This window comes from Sander vitreus, chromosome 2 (assembly GCF_031162955.1).
Source record: "Sander vitreus isolate 19-12246 chromosome 2, sanVit1, whole genome shotgun sequence".
NCBI lineage: Eukaryota > Metazoa > Chordata > Actinopteri > Perciformes > Percidae > Sander > Sander vitreus.
The window spans coordinates 11380159-11400428 of record NC_135856.1 but is presented as its reverse complement, the minus strand read 5'-3'; the positions used below and the strand labels follow the sequence as shown (position 1 = coordinate 11400428).

The 20270-nt window shown below is 39.9% G+C and overlaps 3 protein-coding genes across 3 annotated transcripts; 1 reads left to right on the top strand and 2 right to left on the bottom strand.

Annotated features, from left to right (window-relative positions):
* Positions 1-295: 295 nt before the first annotated feature.
* On the bottom strand, positions 296-11435 carry slc25a23a (solute carrier family 25 member 23a). Its single transcript, XM_078277549.1, has 11 exons — positions 10302-11435; positions 8911-9127; positions 6685-6808; positions 6451-6538; positions 5489-5600; positions 4961-5119; positions 4629-4781; positions 4057-4170; positions 3755-3922; positions 3528-3675; positions 296-1749 (listed from the first exon to the last, which is right to left on the bottom strand). The coding sequence occupies exons 2-11, from the start codon at positions 9103-9105 to the stop codon at positions 1538-1540; spliced, it is 1473 nt and encodes a 490-aa protein (XP_078133675.1). The 5' UTR covers positions 9106-9127; positions 10302-11435; the 3' UTR covers positions 296-1537.
* Positions 11436-11583: 148 nt separating this feature from the next.
* Positions 11584-14230, top strand: LOC144535226 (regulator of G-protein signaling 5). Its single transcript, XM_078277561.1, has 6 exons — positions 11584-11685; positions 11831-11897; positions 11992-12048; positions 12137-12189; positions 13349-13512; positions 13594-14230. Exons 2-6 carry the CDS (start codon positions 11854-11856, stop codon positions 13759-13761), a joined length of 486 nt encoding a protein of 161 aa, XP_078133687.1. The 5' UTR covers positions 11584-11685; positions 11831-11853; the 3' UTR covers positions 13762-14230.
* Positions 14231-15356: 1126 nt separating this feature from the next.
* Positions 15357-18529, bottom strand: c2h19orf53 (chromosome 2 C19orf53 homolog). The gene is made up of 3 exons (XM_078277573.1): positions 18401-18529; positions 16131-16186; positions 15357-15993 (listed from the first exon to the last, which is right to left on the bottom strand). Exons 1-3 carry the CDS (start codon positions 18489-18491, stop codon positions 15847-15849), a joined length of 294 nt encoding a protein of 97 aa, XP_078133699.1. The 5' UTR covers positions 18492-18529; the 3' UTR covers positions 15357-15846.
* Between the last annotated feature and the right edge of the window lie 1741 nt (positions 18530-20270).

Here is a 20270-nt window from a genome sequence, read left to right as displayed (position 1 = left end):
AGGGGGACAGGCAAGCGACTTTGAGTCCTTGAAAAGCGCTATACAAATTCAATTTATTATTATTTATAACATTTAAAGTTCTTAATTACCTACTTGCATCAAGCCATGTATTATTTAGAAACAATTTTACAATGGAATCACGTTTTTTTTTTTTTTACAACTGAGGTGGAAAAAACAAACTTGCACTCCTGTAACGTGTTCAAGACCGCATATAACTACATGTATTCCTATAAGGCAATAGGTAGCAAAATCAACATGATTAACTTAAATAAGTCATTTGTCCTTTAAGCCAATCAACATATATTTATGTTATTTATTTATCTGACACACTTGGAAATTATCTGGAAATTACAGACTTAAGTATTACTAAAATAAAGCTTTACCAAAAGAAACTCAAACATATTTGTTCGGAAACCATGAGGTCAAACTGCATGAGTTGTCTTGAACAGTTCCTTTTCAGAAGAGAGCTCAATGGCATTTAACAAAAGCAGCACCATGCATGCATTTATTTCCATAAAAAAAAGTCACATCAAAAATGTTTATTGCCATTAAATCAAATTTCTTAGTGTTTCATTATTGAGAGAGGAAAAAATCAACTCTTTACCATAGTGTTAAATCTTCACATTATGCACATAGTTTCTGAAAATATTGTGCAGCACTGGACCCTGTTGTGTGTTTCAAACATAAGAACACCTATAAAACATGAACATTTTGCATGAGAGGTTATCATGAATCTTCTACGCTTCTTGATATGGCTTTGGCAGTTCTACTCATGTAAAATAAAAAGTCCTGTGATGTACTTCACTCAATAGAATTCTTTCCAGGAAAGAGGATTGACAATGTCTCTTCCTTTTCTTTTTTTTTTTACACCATCCTCTGTTTCAGTCGTCATTTGAGAGTTATGTTCATTATTTTTTGTTGTTTTACAATTATTTCTGTCTTTTAGTTTTTGTAACATTTGTTCAATGTCAATCAAAGTCCGGACTCTGTAACTCCACCGGTGTGCAGCGACTTTTGGTTCTTGTCGCTTACCGAACAGGAAGTTGGACGGTCCTCCTATTAATCCTGTATCTTCCTTTATATACCACCTAGGAGAAAAAATAATGCTATAGGAATGTAACATGGCTTCCTGGTTTGGTTTTACCTGTTCGTTCTCAGGGAAGTTCATGCATGTCTTCATCTGTCCAAGTCAATGCAATAGCAGGAGGCATGTGGGTTAGCTTTCACACAGCTGCTGGCATGCACTGCAATGCAATATATCACACATGAAACTCATTTCAGCAGCTGCCAGATCAGGTGAGGTCCTCCAAATGTGAGGGCTTTCACAACAGATTATATATAACGATGATGAACTGTTGTTTTTCTCTTTTTCTTACATGGTTCATTTTCCATCCGATCATCCTCACTCTGAAATCTCAGGACTTGTGATCACAGCACCATGTATTCATCCACAGTCAAGGCCCATTTCCTCATGCATTGCTAACAGATCTGTACGTGCTTGCAGTTGAAAGCCATCACAAAATCATCTAACCTTTTTCTACCCCTTCCCTTTCCCACCCCTCCTACCCTCAATGTCCACTCCCAGGACTATCCTTGTGTATTCATAGACGACGTAGGACATGCTGACAGCAGGAACGACTTTCAGCAGGTTGGGGGAAATTCCTCGATAAAGTCCGGCCACACCATCCTGGGTCACGATGTTGTGAAGCAAGGCCAACATGGAGGGTTTAGGGGCTCCCTTCACTGAAGCTGAGGGGAGAAATAAAGATTAACTCCACCAACACATTCTGGCCTCTCACTACATGTGACTCTGCAAAACTGGTGCTAATGTACAGAAGTCATGTTTGCCCTTGATTCTCTCTCCAATTGTAAGTTTGTATAAGGTTCCAGTCACACCAAATGCCTGCTCTTGGGGGGGGAATTGTTGGGTATCTGTAAATTATAGTGTGGTCTAGACCTACTCTATCTGTAAAGGGTCATGAGATAACTTATTGCTCAATGGTGTTTTTTGCCTCCAACGTCGCCTTCCAGGCAGCTAACCTTAGGGTTAACCCTAAACATAACCATTGCCGTGCTGCCTGGAAGGTGACTTTGGGGGCAAAAAACACCACGCCTAACTTATTTGACACTATAAATAAATTGAATTATGAACGAATGCCTTTATTGTCATTGCATGTTCACATACAACAACAACAACAACATTCTGTCTCTTTCTGTTCTGTTTTTTTTTTTTTTTTAGCTCATTAACTACAAATGTGATAAACAATCTGGCATTTTATGTATAATAAATAAAAGACAGAATATATCTGGAATGACATTACTGCATACCATTTTCCAAAGCATACAATGCATTGAGAAGGACCTGGAAACAACTTAAATCAATGTCTGCTTACTTTCAACCACATCTCGCAAACTCCACCACATCTTGCAATCTTCCAGAGTGGATGGCGTTTGAAGTAGAACGTTTTGAAAAAACTAGCAAGTGGACCTCAAGTTAAGATTTTGTCAGACATATATATATATATATATATATATATATATATATATATATATATACTATATATATATATATATATATATATATATATATATATTAATGTATGTTTTAGATTGATTTCATACCTGCCCGGCAGCCATTGGCACTGTGAGAAACTTGAAGCATGCTTCAAATTCACATTTGTGTCAAATTGTAATGCAGTTGCGAGTAGGAACTGTCTTGAAAACTTGTTTGTGCGCCCAGTGATGCCGCAACATTCAAGACAAAAGTTTGGTTCTACTCTCTATCCAAAGAAGGAAACCATGACATGTGGTTGAAAGCTCTGGTAAAAAGCTAGCAAGTGGACCTTGAATTACTATAATTTTTTTTTTTTATCCTTTTCACAATTTCTGTTTACATATTGCATGTCTTCTGTTTGATTTTCTGACATTTGTAAAATACATTGCTTATCAGCAAGCTCAAAAGGAGGTATCAAGTCAATCTAGTAGCTTATAGTAGGCTTTGGAAATAATCAGCAGTAAGTCACTGTATACAAAATCTTTATTAATTTGGCTAAATAATTGGTAGGGTCCTTTATTCATAGTTCTATATAGTTATATAATCTATAGTTGGTTCTATAAGTGTGAAAATCATTAAATAAGGCCTTTGCAGTTATCAGATCTAAACCCAACGGCACACCTATGGAAGATATTGGGCTGCTGTTTTAAATTGTGCTTTCCAAAGGTGATCTTAACACACCTGTATACAGACAGGTGCCAAGGAGAATAAGTGAGTAAAAGTAAAACAAATGCCAGATGAAGGTTGCTGTAGAGAAATTAAGCCTTGCAATACATTTAAAGTGTTGACAGTGTGTGGGAGCTGACTTCTGTAATGTTTACAGTGCTCTCCATTACCATCAAATGAGGGAATATATTTCTTCAGTAGCCTTCAAGGGACTTTGAGATTCTATGACAAGGAGCACTGATGGCCCAACACCTAACTAAGACACCCATCTATGTCTGTATATTAGTATGACGACAGTTATCCTGACCTTGTGCCTGCATTCGAGTGCGGATCAGTGCTAGTGGGTAACTTGCCAGCTGTCCACAGGTGCTGGAAACGGCACCGCAGCCGACCAGCACCATGACCCCTGGGTCAGTTAAACCTCGGTTTCTGTTCAGCCAGGAAAACTTCAGAGTCTATGGAATAGAGGGAGTGAGAAGAAGGTAAACACTAAGGAGATGCACTGTGACAGCTGTGAACTTTTATGTCTCTGACCTCGTAGACAGCCAAGTCAATGCCAGCGTACGGGACAATACTCAGCAGGTTGGGTACATAGCCCTTGTAGAAGGCTGTGACACCTTCTCTCTGTAGGATCTGTTTGGCACAGTCTGCTATTCCTGAGTATTGGCCTGTTTTTCTTAGTGTGAGACGAGTCTTTAGCACCTGAGGAGAAAAGAGCAGAGATGGAAAAGAAAACAAGGAGGAACAGAAAGAGAAAAGACATTAGTCATTTCACTCATCATGCGTTTTCTTGATGCTATATGAATGTTTTTATGTGTGTATTACCCTGATATTACCTCCATGGGGTAGATGGCTGTCTGAGCTGTAGCCCCAGCCAAGGAGCCAGCAACAAACCTCTCATGAATCCTCAGATTTCTTGTTTCATTTCTGCTACGCATCACATTCTTGATCTATGAGTTATAGAGCAAAGGAAAGAATAAAGTACTGCACATCATTTGAGAGAGTTGTAATCATAGACAAATGATAAAATAGAATTGATGGAAAATAGATGGAGTGTTGCTTTAAGACATAGTTCGACATTTTGGGAAATATGCTTAATTCGCTTGCCAAGAGTTGGATGAAAAGATTGATACCACTCTTTTCTGTACGATAAATATGAAGTTAAAGCCAGCAGCCAGTTAGCTTAATTTAGCATAAACTAAATAGAGATGTTAAAGGTTGAACTATTCTTTTAAACATTTGACTGGGCAAAAAGACGATGTCTTTAAAATATTAAAAAGAGAATGAAAAATCATAAATGCCTGGAAGATAGTAAAAGGTAGGAGAAAGAGAGAATAATTAAGATAGAGATCAAAGATGAATGGATGTTCAGAGGTGCAAAAAAACAAATAAGAGAAGGTCTCTCCACCTGTTCATAAGCTGTGAACTTGATAGCAATTTCTGGGGCAATCTTAAGCACATTGATTCCATTGCCCCTCCACAGCGACCAAAGTCCTCCTTCTTTCAGCATGTACTGAAAACTGCTCAGCACATTCCCTTTAAAATCAATGGTACCATGAACCTAGAAGAACAGAGTCAGAGAGGTAGACTTTGTGTAAAGAAGTAGAGGTTGACTGAAGATTCATCTCAAAGCTCTCTGCCACAAATCAAAGATAAAACGGCAAACGTTCACACATATGCATGAATGGTCACGTGGTTCAGACTGATCTAAGAGATGAGATCATAACTGTCCCGACTGACCTGTCGGAAGACTTTGAGGCGGTCTAAGGGAGCAGTCCCAGTTCGAGATACAGATCCAGCCATGGCTCCAGCCAACAGCTGCCGCCACACATAGCCAGACTTCTTCTCCTCCTCAGAAAATTCATCTGGGACTGTCAACTGCTCCCCTATATCCAACATCTACTGAACCCATGGTGAATGGAATGAGGATTAGACATTATAGCAATAAAGAGGAGAAAAAAAAAGAGTTGGAACAAAAAAGGCAATATGTCTCTGTCGGTCACAAATCTAACTTGAGAAGCAAACTTCCTCTTAAAATCCTCTTTTTTATGTTAAACAATATGTAATCAATGCAATTATCTATTGTTTGATTTAGTGTTTCATTGTTTAATATAGATGACAGGAAGTATGGCAAATAATGTGTTTGGCAAGCATTGCTTCACAGATGCGTTGAGCAATGATGCTTTAACCCAACCATGTCATCATTTAGAAATGCACAATGCTGTTCTTGTTCAAGTTGTGTATGTCCTAATGTGTGTGTGACCTCACCATTGAATGTTTCCAGTAGCGCGCTATGTCCTCCATGTTAGTGAGAGGGTTAAACAGGAAATAGTCTCGCCACTCATTCCAGTCAATGGTCATAGTACCGTCTTTGTCCATTCTGAGACAAAGACATAAACAAGTAATGAAACTTACAGACAGTATAATCACTAAGGTACCCACTGAGTTACAGAGGGTTGGATCAATGATTTAGAAATGGCAATGAGGAATCCTTTACTGCCTCAGCAGTATAGTAACACGAATGAGAAAACGCTTCTTGGTTTACCACACTCTAACCTATCAGGGGAAACAGAACGTACAAAAAAAACTATGGAAATGCGGCACCTTCTTAAAGTAAGAGGACAAATATTTTGCTTTAAAAATGCAATTCAACCATCAGGCACCATAAAATCCTAGGGGCAGGAACTTTGTCAGAACCTTGATCTTCACTTTGCACTTCAAATTTGGATGCAACAGCATTAGACAAGAAGGAACATGTCATTTAGCAGACTTGGTAATTGTGCCATTATTTTAATGGGAGAAGGAATGAACTGCAAATGTGCATAAGGAGGAATATCAGGTGGGGGAAAAAAAGAATCCAGGGTTTGATTATTATTATTATTGATAATGTATCATATCCGGTTGCAAAGCTCAGATGTATGTTAAAACAGCCTTTTAAACCCTGTTGACTGGTTACTGAACTGTTATGCAAGCCAGTTAAGCTGAAAGCAGTCCATTATATTACAAACCAGGAAGGTGAGACCCCCTTATTGTCATTGAAGCCTATAGCATGTAAGAAACTATCAGCTTCAATGTTTCAAACCATCTAACAGCCCAGATGTAAACATACGAGGGTAATGCACATGAATTTTCAGCAATGGGAGTTGTTAATATCCAAGCCAGGGTTGTGGATGTTCTTACCTTGGATCCTAATGTGATGCAATATCAGATATCAACAACTGTTAGCAGACCTTTGCAAAATCCTGGTGGCATCCTCGAGGCTAATGTCCACACCAATGTTGTGTAGAGAGTGCTGGATCTCCGCTGCATCTATCTGACCTGCAAATATCCACCAGTCAAGCATAGTAAGAGAGAAACAGAAATCAGAGCATGGAAAACAATTTAAAATGATCTCAATATAAAATTTTTGAAGTAATAGTGCCAGCAATTATTATTTCAACTGTGTACTGTTGGCTTCTACTGACCGTCATTGTTCCTGTCAAGACTACGAAACATGAGTTTGAGCTCTTTTTCATGGGTGCGGAGATACTGCGTGAACTCTTCGAAGTCTAGTACCCCATCTTTGTTGGTGTCCCCTGCCGCCACCATCTGAAAACACAGACAGCCAGGTCAATGAAAAACAAATGTCTGGGCATTTGGTCAGAGACTGAAACAGCCAAAAGGTAGGTTGTAAACACAAGTGCAAAAATCCTTTTAAATTACAGTCTGAAACCCTACTATGCCTGCATTGTCCTGGTCAGAGAGCTGCTTGGCACTTAAAATATGTTTTACACCAGGATCATTATTATTATGTTGTTGGATTTTTGTAAAGGCATTCAATGATTAAATCTGTACAACAGCATAAGTTTGTCTAGCCTATCAGCGCAAATACAACAGAGGTGACCCACACAGCTGCAAAATACCACAATGATCAAGATTGCACTCTAGGTTTGTAGTCTTTAGATACTCCCCTACCTTTCTATCTACTGGACAAATTATGCTACAGCAAGTTCTGTAGTTGAGTGAATGATGCTGTAAAGTGTAAAATACTTTTACTTTTACTTAATCTCTCAACGATCATGCTGGTAGCTCTGGATTTGCAGTTGTAAATGGAAATGTATTTAAAGTTCATTAAATAAAGTGTAAACATTCAATGGTGTTTCAATGTGTATTAAATATATATTTTATATGATCAGAATCTCATTTATCATTCTTAAAAAGGTATTTTTTTTTCTACCTATGAAGTACCATTACTGAAATCTTCTCAAAGTATGGAAAAGAGGCCCAGTAAAATAGAATAATCTCTGACATAGTCTAAATCAGTGGATTCCTAACCTTCTTGGTTTATGACACCTTAAAGCTAAGCCATATCTATTTGTGATCCCTTATCACCGGTTGCATGAGTCTATTGGTTGCGGCACATTCAACCAAAGAGTGAAAATTTCCCTCTGTTCTATTTGAATAACTGTTGGAGTTCCAAAAATGAATTATTCTTTATAGAAAAGCATAACTTTGAAAGCGAAGATTAGAGAAACTTATGAAAATAATTTAACTGATAATTTTGCGTAGCAGAAATGTTTTTTCCTACTACACAAAATAAATGTGGATTAAACAAGGAGAGATGCAAATTGCTCCCTATATAATGTTGAAACAACCTATAATAAAAGGTCACAACAATAATCCATGTGTGAAACGAGATCAGGTGTAGGACCAAGAGAAAGGTTATGCTTCTCATCTTTCTGCTCCTTGTACTAAAATAGAAAGCATGCTGCCCTTTAAACACACACACACACACACACACACACACACACACACACACACACACACACACAGTGGGCATTTTGTCCCCAAAAGGGAGGAGAGTCCCCACATTGTGGCTTTGTAAACATGTTTATGTCCCCACAAAATGAGTAATATATTCACATACACACAAACACACACAGAGAGAGAGAGAGAGAGAGAGAGAGAGAGTGGGAGAAACAGCACAGAAGAACGTGACAGTGAGTCTTCTTGGCAACCCATACACTTTTTGCAAAAACAAGCAGTCAAAGACAGACTGACTGAAGAGAGACAGACTGTGTGTAATCACAATAAAGTTATGTTATTGATGCTCTTGGCATCTGCTGTTGCACAAACAGAAAGACAAGGACGTGGATGACAAGGAAAACAAGGACATTCCATATAATGAAAAACTATCTCACAGACGAGGAGAGATCATTGGGTCCTCTAATTTTACTATCATTATATTTATATTATTATATTTATATCCTGTAAACACCTCTCCACACGCACGCAAGCACGCTTTATACTGTTGTTGCTAACCATCTATCACAGAAAAATAACCAGCGTTGCTTGAAAATCTTAGGTCGTTTTACCGCTGTTCTGAAAGACTCTTCTAACTTTCTAGATAACCTTCTCTTTTCCCTAATCCAAACAAAGACGGTCACTGTAAAGTACATATCTCCTTGCGCAAAGGAGATTTTACTATCAGTAATGTTGGTATATATGGATTTTTCTTTCCAATATTTGATATTTTCAAAGACAATAATGTCCCAGATGACCCAGATTATGTAATGCTGGGAAGTTATTTAAACACCTTGATATAAACTGTATTTGTTTAATGTTATATAATGTAGTATCCACACATAAATGCCACTGCAGGGTACAGTAAACAAACAGGTGTGAGTGATACAGGTATCCTACAGTCTTACCCTCTCCAGGGAGCCTCTAATAAGCCCTCTGCCTGCCAGCCCTGTCCGCAGTTCAAGGATGTCGATGCGTCCATCTTTGTTGAGGTCCAGCTGATCAAAGAGCTCAGCCCAGCGCTTCTCCCTCTCCTGGTCCGGACCAGGGGATTTTCTGTCCTGGCAGTGCGCCCAAGGGAACCAAGTCCATTTGGCTCTCATGACTGGTGCCAGTCAGAGTCAGCTGATGGGATACAGGGGCATCAATTAAATCTCCACAGCCTGACACAGAACAGTCCTTACAAGTACTGAAACCTTAATCACTCTCTTGTACAGCAAATTTAAGGACTTTTCAAAAAGAAGTCTAGTAAAAAAAACAATCTAATCCAAACTTGTGATGTACATTTGCATTGTTGAACAAGTGGTTCCCAACCTGGGGGTCGGTGACCCAACAACAGGTCACAAGAGGATCCTGAGGGGTCATTAAAAGAGAACTCCACTGATTTAACATTAATCCTTTAACATTGTCGGACTCACGATGAACAGTTATATTAAAATGTATTACAATGTACACAGCTGAACCAGAGATAATCTTTTTTATTCCACACATTCTTCTACCTTGTCAAAACCTGGCACCTACATTACCCACAATCCAACTCGACCACCAACAGTCCAGTTGGAGATTTGGGTGATGCTACTGTTGGCTAATGCCTAAAGCCTAAAAGCAGAGATGAGGATGATCACAGGCCGAGAATCTAATGTCAACTTAATTTTCCTCTAGAAAATGCTTTTATTCTGTAGGCTTCAGGATAATTTAACATTTTTTTGTTATCCTACTAGAACAAAGGAAAAAATGCACTCACTGGTTGAAGGGACCACAACTAGTAGAGTAGGCTATGGTATGCAACCAGTGATAAGAGGTCACATTTGCATTAAGGGGTCATAAACCAAGAAGGTTAGGAAACCATTGATTTTGACTATGTCAGAGATTATGGCTACATTACATTAGGCTGGGTTATGTTATTTTGTCCTACAACATAGGACATATGGGGCAGTAGGGCACCACAACCAATTCAAGTTGAATCCATTAACTTGCTTTAGGTCAGTTTGCATTATAGGTCTGGTTTGGTAATGTATCTGTGTTTTTTTTTTTTCCGAGGTCTGACCAATGTCTTGATTCGCCAAACATACTGGGGACTGGAGATGAGCAATTACTGTTTGGTGAAATAATGAATTATTACCGATTATTATAACCATTCTAACTGGCGCAGATTGACGCAGGTTGCTCCACGGGGTAGACACGAGCAATTTAGCTTCCATGCACTGTCATGACCGGGTTTAACTTGATCCTCGCACTTATTATACGTTATGGTCTAACTACAAAACATACGAGACAATTTTGTGACTCTCTCACTCACTGTCTGTTTATCTCCAAACCCAGCTGCGACCCATGGTAAAATGCAGAAGATCGGGATTTAAGACGAACCACCGGGTCCGTCCTAAAACTGGATTTGACAGCAAAAGAGCCACTCCATCTGGATTCGGTAGGTCCAGGGGGTATGGTATCTGTATTCACCACTATTGATCGCTCCGTCTTGTAGATTTCGCTGAGACTCTTGTTGAAGAAGCGAGAGAAAAACAGCTGCCTTCCCGCTGGTGAAGCCTGCTGCCGGCCAAGTGTCAGATCCGTCCGTCCGTCCGTGTGTGTGTGTGTGTGTGTGTGTGTGTGTGTGTGTGTGTGTGTGTGTGTGTGTGTGTGTGTGTAGGCTGGGACACTGTGGAAACCATAGCTGTATTTAAAAAGTATACAGTCTATAGTTGGCGACAGCTCGTGACTTGTGTCTGCCACTTATAGGCTATGTTTATTATTGATTAATACTGATAAATGACGATGGCTCATATTTGCCCCCTGACATCATCCTCAACCAGGGCTGTAGCCAGGGTTTTTAGAAATACTGAGGTCATAAGTACAAGGTCCAAAAATAAAGTCTCTAAATCGTATTATTAACTTAAACATTTTGTGAGTAAATATAAGTAAAACGTTAAAATCCATTCTCAATCAAACAGGGAGCCAATGAAGAGAAGCCAGGATTGGGGTGATGTGATGTCTGTTAAAACCAGTGAGAATCCTAGCTGCTGTGTTCTGAACTAGTTGGAGGAGAGAGAGGGACTTTTGCCTGATGCCAGAAAGGAAGGAGTTGCAGTAATCGAGTATGGGAAAGATAAAAGCATGAATTACTTTATTTTTTCCCCACGTCAGTTTGAAAGCATGGGTTTGGTACGCACTGACTGCAGAGAGCCATATAAGCAGTTGAGAACAAAACTAAATGAGAAAAAAAGCATACAGAAATAGAGCAGGAAAATATAGTGGTATAACTGTTATTGCAGAAGTGCTGTATTTAATGATTGTGTTGGGTGTTTTGTCTCATTTTGCCCACAGACTTGTCCATCAACATTTAACACTCACTTCTCCATCCTGCAATACTTTGACTCTGCAGAGATGAATGATGTTGCCAGCCCACCTGCTCCTCCCTCATCACCTTATTCTCTTATGATAAACACTCTAAAAAGGTCACTGACTTTTAAGATAATTAATGATGCCTGGTCACACACTCACACACAATGGAGGTTCCCCTGCTTTAATTTTCCTATTATATGTGCTGACTTGCTTTCTGTCTCCTGTTGACAGCTCTACATGGCCTGTAAGCACGTACACCACCCCTTTCATTCACCTCTATTCAGCTTCCATCTCTACACCTGTGAGTCTAAGGGGAGCAGATTGACAGATCAGACAGCAAACGGGTAGGCCTAGGCTATATAAGAGCAGCACTCTGTAGTTTGGGAGGCTGACTGACAGACTGACTGGAAAAACTCTGAAGTTTTCTACTGTGTTGTCTACTCTGATCAAGTTACAGCTCAGCTCGGTCTGTACATTTTACCTTTGCAGGTTTTCTCAAACTACACAGCTCAATGTGTAAGGGGATCTCCTCCCTGCCCTCCTCATGCCTGGAGAAGTAAGTACGCAACTGGTTTGTCATGTTTTCTACGTGAATCAGAGATTTCCTGATTGCAGAGTTTGTATAATGAAGTGTTGTACGTGTGTTTCAGGGCAAAAGAGATGCGGGCGATGTTAAGCCATCTGGCTGAGACGCACCACAAACACAAGTACACCTACTGAATCTCTTTTCAAATAAGTATTAAATCCACTTATCTGCCAGTTATCACAGTGAAGCTTTTCTGTCTCGCTTCTCAGGGTTCTGGATGGAAAAGCTCTCCAGGACCTGGAAACTCTGCTAAACAACAAAAGTAAGAACGCTTTTTTTTCCCCCTTTCCCTTCTTTTTTATACCACTCCCAAAATCAGTTCATTGTTTCAACAACACATACGACATCACAGAAGACATTTTGACATGTCCACAGTAAAGTGTAAATTGTTTGACAGACTAGAGATAAAAGTTTGAGTTTAACTCATTTAGATGCTTCAGTTTCAGGGTCCTGGTATTGTGCATGCTGGATCACTGTCTCAGCTTACTGGGACACTTGAATAGAGCCATTGTTTTTTTGGGGGGCTTTTTCTGCCTTTAATGGACAGGACAGGTGAGAAAGGGGAGAGAGAGCGGGAAGACATGCAGGAAATCGTCACAGGTCGGAGTCGAACCCTAGACCTCTGAGTCGAGGCATAAACCTCTAAACATATGTGCGCCTGCTCTACCTACTGAGCCAACCCGGCCACGAGCGGAGCCATTGTTAACGTGATTAGTAAAACCTGTGATTCTTTTTTACTATGACAAGTCAAAATGTCTGCTGTGAGAATGGCCCAATACTTGTCTATTTCATGTTCAAGTATGCAAAAAAGGACCGCTGTGTTAAGCTTGCACAATACCTCTTAAGCTATCACAATATATCTTGCAGTACTTATGGTTGTACGCGTCTCTGTTCATACAGCACTAATCCTCAGAAACGTCATTATCCTCTACAAGGTGCAATCATTTAATGCAATAACAGTGACTGAATATTACTGTGGTTAGCATTTCAATGGAACAGTCTACAATAGAACATGTCATACAAATATTTGATTGTGCTGATACAAATTTTAACTGACCAAAAATGATTCACAATGAAAAATAACTATTATTGCCAATATTAAAGTGACACTAACTTTTAAAAAGACAAAATACCATATACGGTCAGTTCTCTGACTTTGCCTCATCATGTGTAACAGTAACGCAAGTAGCGTTACTGTTACACAAATGTTTAGCATTTAACATTATTTATATTAAATGTCACTTGTGTGCACATTGGATGCCGTTACTCAAAAGTTACCACTTTAATATTAAATATATAAAAACATACAAATAAATCCATGTCTAATATATTGATACTCACTCATGCAAAATTTCCATGACTAAGCCATACCTAAGACATGGAAGAGCTGCTCTTTTCTCTCTTTTTCATCTCTCTCCCAGGTGGTCTGCAGGCGTTTCGTGGGTTCCTGCTTTCAGAGTTCAGTGAAGAGAACCTCGAGTTCTGGCTGGCCTGCGAGGACTACAGGCTGTCTCCTTCAAACCTGCAGAAGACCAAGTCCAGCAGCATCTACGGCCAGTTTATTAACCCTGACGCTCCACAGGAGGTTGGTGGAGAGGAGAATGCGATATTGTGCAGTCAGGATAAAGAGTAAGGAGCTTCTCCTGAGAATCTGTTTTCCCCTCAGGTAAACTTGGACGCTGAGACCCGGGAAGCTCTGTTGAGTGTGACGGACTCTCCGTGTACTGACACATTCAACAAGGCTCAACAGAGAATCTACAATTTGATGGCGAAAGACTCCTTCCCGAGGTTCCTGCGCTCCCCTTACTGCATGGGCGCCATTAAAGCTTTTTAAACATATAGTTTATTACCACAGACCCGCTTTAGAAATAAGTGCTGATGAATCTGTACTGCTTGATGTGTTGATTGTATTTTAGCTAGTTTGTTCTAAGATGGTTTTCTGTATGGTAGTGCTGTCCTTGTGCGCTGTATGCATAATGCATGCTGTTAGCGTTATGACGCCGAGTTGTAGACACAGTTAAAAAGTCTCAATTATGAAGCTTGCATAAAGATGCAACTACATTGCACCTCTGGACTTCTGAGCTACAAGTGAAGTCCACAAAGGATTTAAATAAATACCTCATAAAAGGACAACTCATTATGTGGCATTAAATGAACATTAGTATATATATATTTTTTTAAACATACATATTGTATAAGCTCTATTATTACTATCTTTTTTCCATTTAGAAGCTCGCCAAACTTGTTCTGGCACAGGCTGCTTGAGAGTGTATGTTGATCATTAAAAACAGTGTTCAGCCTTATCACTAGCTAGTTTAGATGATGGTGTTTATTCAAGACAACCTGGGGCATTTTTTTTACCAAAGTGGCTTCACCTTGACTTTTTAGTCCAAAGCAACGTAGTGGTAACGTGCGGTTCGCTCCCTGGTCACACTGCTCTGGTTATGTTCAGGTCTTTAAATTCAAAAATGCAAAGACCTGAACATAACCATTCACCACACATACTGTACATTAAAGGGCAACTCCAATAATTCCACTCATTAACATTTCACAAAAAAAAAAGTTGTACTAAGCCGTTTGTGGCTCCAGTGGCAGCTGTGCAAAATCTGATAAACTGCCTCAAATTATGTCACTTAAGTCAGTGTTGGTTGGGGCTAAAAAGACTACAAGTTTTAAAATGAAAGAAAAATAAAAAAAATTCTGGGGGTAAAAGTAAGCTTAACAGACCTCTGTAGCCCACTCATCTCTGCTCAAGGCTACATTAGCATAAAGGCCTTTTTACAGTCGCCGTTCCCGACCTGTCGCACGACAATGTGATGTCAACATGACGTAGATCTCGCTGGCACGCCACGATTTAAAGCGCGCGACCAGAGGTCACCAGCGCACGACAAAGCGGAAACAGGAAGCATGGACAAGTTCGAGGGCAAGCTTTCCGAAGCTTTTCAAAGGACGAACATTCCACCTTCTTTTTCTTTGTTTCTTGCAAGCAGGCTCAAAAGCAGATGTTCTTCGACTCCAATATCATCTTAGCCACTGTTGACATTGACGTCAATGCTGCTTCCAGTTCTGCCATTGTTTACCTTTTTCTTCTTCTTCTAGTCCGTAGACGTAGCAAAGTCAGTAGCCTTTCCTCAGTTGTGACACCTTGGTTCAGGAGAAAACTGCAACTAGTGTCACGACCACCACGCGCGTGTATAAATAGTTACGGCGCTCCTATGACGTCACACTGTCGCGCGACAGGTTGGGAATGGCGAGTATACTGCACGTTTAACACACCTGAATGTCTGACCGAACTGGTCGAGTTGCATTGTGCCGGAGCCTTCATTTAGCTGAAGTCTGTTTTTCTGAAATCATTACTATTAAAATATTTACAGAAATGATCAGTGCCGTCTGGAATTTGCAAAGTGTGTCATTCTTGACAGCGACAGGTATAAGATTCATATTTATTTACTTTCATTTTTCGTTTTCTGTACAATCATACAATGGAATGATACAAAACCTGTTTTAGGGTGGTACAACCCAAAAGGTCATAAAATCATGGTTTATGTTGTTTTCAATCAGGATCTTTACAACGAAAAACAAGCAAACAAATCAGAAACTCCATGCGAGTCAATACAGTCCTATGATGCCCCCTAGTGGAGGTTTATGTACTTTCCATGGCTCAGTGATGCATACTATATCTAGAATGTCACTTCTCTTATTTTACACATTTCTTTGTAAACGGAAAAACTAATAATTAGCATCTGTACAAGAAGGGCTCTGACTATTTCTATATGCCTGAAGTCAGCCGAAACATTCAGGAATCAAAAACACCACGACAGCTGGCATGTGTCTTAAATCTGAGTCATAGGATCAATGTAGTTCACTGACCCCATGACTAACTCTTTAAGGTTAGCACGCTTAGCCTGTGTATCAAGCCCTATTTGGAGCTGGTTCCTGGACGGGTCGCTCCTGGGTTGCCTTTACCTTCAGCCCCTTTAACCACACTCAGTGGCTTGTGGAGGGATGAGCTTGCCTTCTGGGTCACCTCCTGCTCAATCTTGTTCCTGATGGCAACCTCTAGACCCTTCGGGGAGCAGCAGAGGAGGCCATGTTAAATTTAGGTTAGCAGTCAAGCTCACTGGTGTATCTGTTAGATTCTTCTATCAGACTGCAAGAGCCAGGCTTAGAGAAACTGACACTTTTTGTTAAACGTGTTCTCACCTTCTTCAGCTTCTGTTGCTGAACCACTTGAGCCTTCTTTGGTGCAATTGTCCTCCCTTTACAAAAGGTAAACAAATATATATGTAATTGTCCAATTTCCAATAGCTATTACCAACAGTTTATCAAACTCAATAATATACACACTTTGACTGTCTTAAATCAGATAGGTCTGAAATGTCATTTGTCCTTGTTACATTGTGCAGAAATACACTGATTAATAAGCTGTCTGTATTACCAGAAAACAGTACCACTACCTACCTACTAACTTCAAGGTGTATCTGTCTACATCATTGAGCTTGTCAGTAATGTGTCATTTTTGTTAAGATACATTTGGAGTAAAATATTCCTGTAACATTTGCTAGTTAGTTAAAACTAGTAACCGATTGTATAATTACACTGTAATGGTTTATGTTACAAAAGATTAAGCTCCATTTTCCTTCTTTGTTGTGATTATATCTGGTTCAAACAGCTCCATTTTGGTTGAGGGTAGAATTGTGTAAACATATTCATTAAAAGGGTTGTCACAGTTGTTACCTTGTCACAGTTGAAAAACGACAGTTTGGAGGGTAAATAGGACATACATAGAAGCTCAAAATCCAATTGATCAGCCTATCCTCTGCAAATCTCACATTTTGAAACTGCCGCTGAAAACGGGCGAATCTCAACAAAGCTAAAAGTTGACGTCAACTCCTCAACTCCTAGTCTTTGTCACGCCCCAACATTTGCATAGGCTACACCACTGACCTGAGGTCAGCTTAGTCTTCTAAATCTAGCTAGGTCACGCAGATCTCCAGAGGTCCGCTATTTAATTACTAAATTCACTTCTGAGACTTTTTTATGCGAGAAATCAAATGTGTAGAGGTCAAATATGGGCCGTTTTACGAAAATGTATGGCTAATTGCAAATTTTGTCTGTGTGTCGCAGTTCAAAAAGGAGCTCAGCAGGCTACGAGACAGCGGCCGGTGCTGCCTCGTCGCCTGGCGTGTCCTCCTTCATAGACCCCGGCTCGCTGTGAGCTAGCTGGATCTCTGTCATGACCGGAAGCCCGCGGAGCTCCATACTCGCGCAAAGTCACCGTTTCTGGGTTACTGGACTACAAAATGCCAAGGCCCTGACGGAGCTCCAGGACCTGCAGCTAGCCGTGACCTTTACCCCTAGGATTGAAGGGACACCAGCAGCTAACGAAACCCCTAAAATTCACAAAAATGCATTAAATTGAAATCGGACACAAGCGTTAGCTTTGTAAGACCTTAGGGTAGCTGTTATATAAGTGGCGTGACGGAATTCAAACTGTAAATATACTATAGTTATGCCGGCAGCCGGTCAGCTCCGCGGTGCCTCGGTTGTCCAGTAACCCAGAAACTGTGACTTTCTCCTGGGTATGGAGCGTAGAGGGGCTGCTGCTGTCTCGTCAGACTGTGTGGACCTCCTTAAGTCCGACACGTCTTACCAAATTTGCCATCAATTTTCGTAAAACGACCCATATTTGAGCTTTATATAGTTGATTTCTCGCATAAAAAAAGTCTCAGAAGTGAATTTAATAACGAAACATTGCAGTGTCTGAAATATGAGACCTGCTGTCTCTTCTCCAATGTATCTGTATGTGGTTCGCTCAAACCAATCAGCGCGCAGCTCATCTCAATATTCATGAGCATACCATATTTGGAAGAAAAGCTCTCATTCCAAATAGGGCCAAAACACAGGGATGCATAAGGGCCCACAAAATAGCAACCGGGCAATTTTCAGCCCAATCAATGTTACACACCCTATTAGCAGACCTTAAGGAACATTGTGAAATACCCTATATAATCATTCTATCACCCCTTTAAAGTCCTTCAGTCATACTGAATCACATTAACATTAACTTTTTTCATTATACATACTAAAAAAAAGAAACAACACATGTGAAGAACAGTTTCCTTAGCAAATATCCAACACATAGGAGTTTAATCTGTAACGTTAAAGCGATTAATCTAATTTAAGTACTCCTTAAGTACCTGCGTCACTGGCCAAATGCTTTCAAAAGGTTTCCATTTAGTCCGTCGCTCAGCTTACTAGCTAAACTAATACAATATTTAGAGGAAGGAGCATAACTTTTATTAAGCCATGACCTTTACTATTTTATTCTGCTGGATATTGTAAATATTCAAACAAGTCATTTTAACGTGTTAAGCTGTTTCCACGCAGGTCACACGTTGTGATTTGCCTAAAAAAAAAAAAAAGTGTTCATGCGCGTTTTTTAGATAACAGGTGAGATTTGTAATTCATACCTCCTTTCTTCGGTCCTTTCTGTTTGTTTTGTTGGTGTTTTTTAGAGGCTCCTGGCCGCTGAGTTTTAAACTTCTTTGAACCTTGAGCCATTTTTGCTAACCGGAAATAATGAAATACACATAGGAAATACACGAAGAGCTGCTCTTCTTCTTCGTTACTTCAAATAGTGGGTTGCTTCCCTCCTCTTTGTTGCATTACCGCCACCTACAGGAGTCTGTAATACAGTGTGATTGAGGCAGACAAAAGGCAACTCATTCAATTCGCTGTGGTTTTATTCTTTTTACTGTATTGATGTGAAAGAGAAATTTCTAAATTCATGACTGCACTTTACAGCATTATATTCATATACATATATATTTTTTAAAAAAAATCCAGTTTTGAACCATTTCCACATTACAAAATTAACCCAGATCAAGTGATTATCAATAACAACAATAACATACTTCCACTTAAAGAGGCCATCTGAACAACACTCCTTCCATGGTAACTGCAGGCAATACTAATCATTGAGAATAATACACAAACACCTGCTTTGATGAATTAAATCAAGGTGGAAAATACGTGGCAAGCAGTGCTTAATTTTGGCACCTGATCAATAGGCGTGTGTTGGGCGTCTCAAGGGGAAGGTTGGTAGAACATCTTTTTTTTTTTTTTTTTAAACACAGTACTATATCGCTGCGGCTACAAAAGTGTAATGCAGAAACAATTCAGCTTCAACCAAACACAACACACTAGCCTGAATCTAGGCTACTTTGGCAAACTAAAAGCCCCGCCACGAATCTTTGTCACTTTTGGTTCACGGTACAAACACTAGTGAGATGTGGAGTTGTTTAGTCCAGTTTATTTTTTTTATTTTTTTTACAATCTGTCAACCTGCTTTGCTGCAGCCTGGCATGTTAAGTGCATATGTTCATGCATTTCAGTGTTTTGAGTCCGTGTAGGCAGACGGAGAGGTAGTGTGTATGGTTGAGGAGGCCTCCCCAGTGTAGTGTACTAATGGCCTAGTCACTAGGAATCACAATGTCATGAAATAAAACAACAAACCACAGCCAAACAGTTATAATCATGATGTACAGACAAACAAAAATCTCGTACCTCTTAAAGATTTAGAAAGAAATAATATGTGGCGTGTCTGACTGCCACAAAGTTGCTACATATGTCTGGAACACTGTCCAAATTTGCCCCTAAACACGTGATGTCTTAATCTGTACAAAACAAAAAGAAAATTCAAAGTGTCTTTTACGCTCGTGTGTGACCTAACAGCATCTTTGTGAGTTGAGGTGTGATGGGTGAACAGAGGACAAATGAAGAGGTGGAAGATGAAAGAATATGTTATCTTATATTACAGGAAGATATGGACAATGACAATATTATTAATAACATTAAGTCTTTTTTTAAGGGTGTTTCTCTGGGCCTTTCAGTGGTTCTTGTCTGTCTTTTTCTTTTCTGTCACTTGTTTAAATGAATAAAGTTAGTGACAAAGTCCAAAAGGGCCGTGTATGAGGTCAGAAGGGGTGTTAAGAAGGTAGACTAGCATATTTTGTGGCCAGGGTTGAAAGATATGGCTACATGATATAAACCAGGGTGAAGGAAGGACTGAGGGGCTGCTGTCTCTCCGGTCATGATGCCAGTTCACATCAGTGAGCTATATTGGTGCTGCACCTGTAAGGCAGTGATCAGTGTGGGCCACCCCGAGTCTGGCCCTGTGACATTCAGTGCAGCGAGTAGGTGTGTCCCATACAGATCGTGATATCTGGGAATTTTCTATGGAGCCACTTAGAACAACAAACGCATTGTCGGATGACTAGCCAGTAACACATCTTTCACACAATCAATAACTAGTGGTTATGGTCACTGTCAGGTTTTAAA

What these genes read in the sequence shown, in the direction of transcription:
- LOC144535226 (XM_078277561.1), top strand. Translation starts at nt 11,854, where the DNA reads ATGTGTAAGGGGATCTCCTCCCTGCCCTCCTCATGCCTGGAGAA. An exon ending in GAGACGCACCACAAACACAA is followed by an intron (nt 12,049 to 12,136) that starts GTACACCTACTG and finishes CTCGCTTCTCAG; the next exon opens with GGTTCTGGATGGAAAAGCTC. An exon ending in AACTCTGCTAAACAACAAAA is followed by an intron (nt 12,190 to 13,348) that starts GTAAGAACGCTT and finishes TCTCTCTCCCAG; the next exon opens with GTGGTCTGCAGGCGTTTCGT.
- slc25a23a (XM_078277549.1), bottom strand. Translation starts at nt 9,105, where the DNA reads ATGAGAGCCAAATGGACTTGGTTCCCTTGGGCGCACTGCCAGGACAGA. An exon ending in TCTTGACAGGAACAATGACG is followed by an intron (nt 6,539 to 6,684) that starts GTCAGTAGAAGC and finishes GGATATTTGCAG; the next exon opens with GTCAGATAGATGCAGCGGAG. An exon ending in GCCACCAGGATTTTGCAAAG is followed by an intron (nt 5,601 to 6,450) that starts GTCTGCTAACAG and finishes TCTTTGTCTCAG; the next exon opens with AATGGACAAAGACGGTACTA.
- c2h19orf53 (XM_078277573.1), bottom strand. Translation starts at nt 18,491, where the DNA reads ATGGCTCAAGGTTCAAAGAAGTTTAAAACTCAGCGGCCAGGAGCCTCT. An exon ending in GAAAGGACCGAAGAAAGGAG is followed by an intron (nt 16,187 to 18,400) that starts GTATGAATTACA and finishes CCTTTTGTAAAG; the next exon opens with GGAGGACAATTGCACCAAAG. An exon ending in AGCAACAGAAGCTGAAGAAG is followed by an intron (nt 15,994 to 16,130) that starts GTGAGAACACGT and finishes TGCTCCCCGAAG; the next exon opens with GGTCTAGAGGTTGCCATCAG.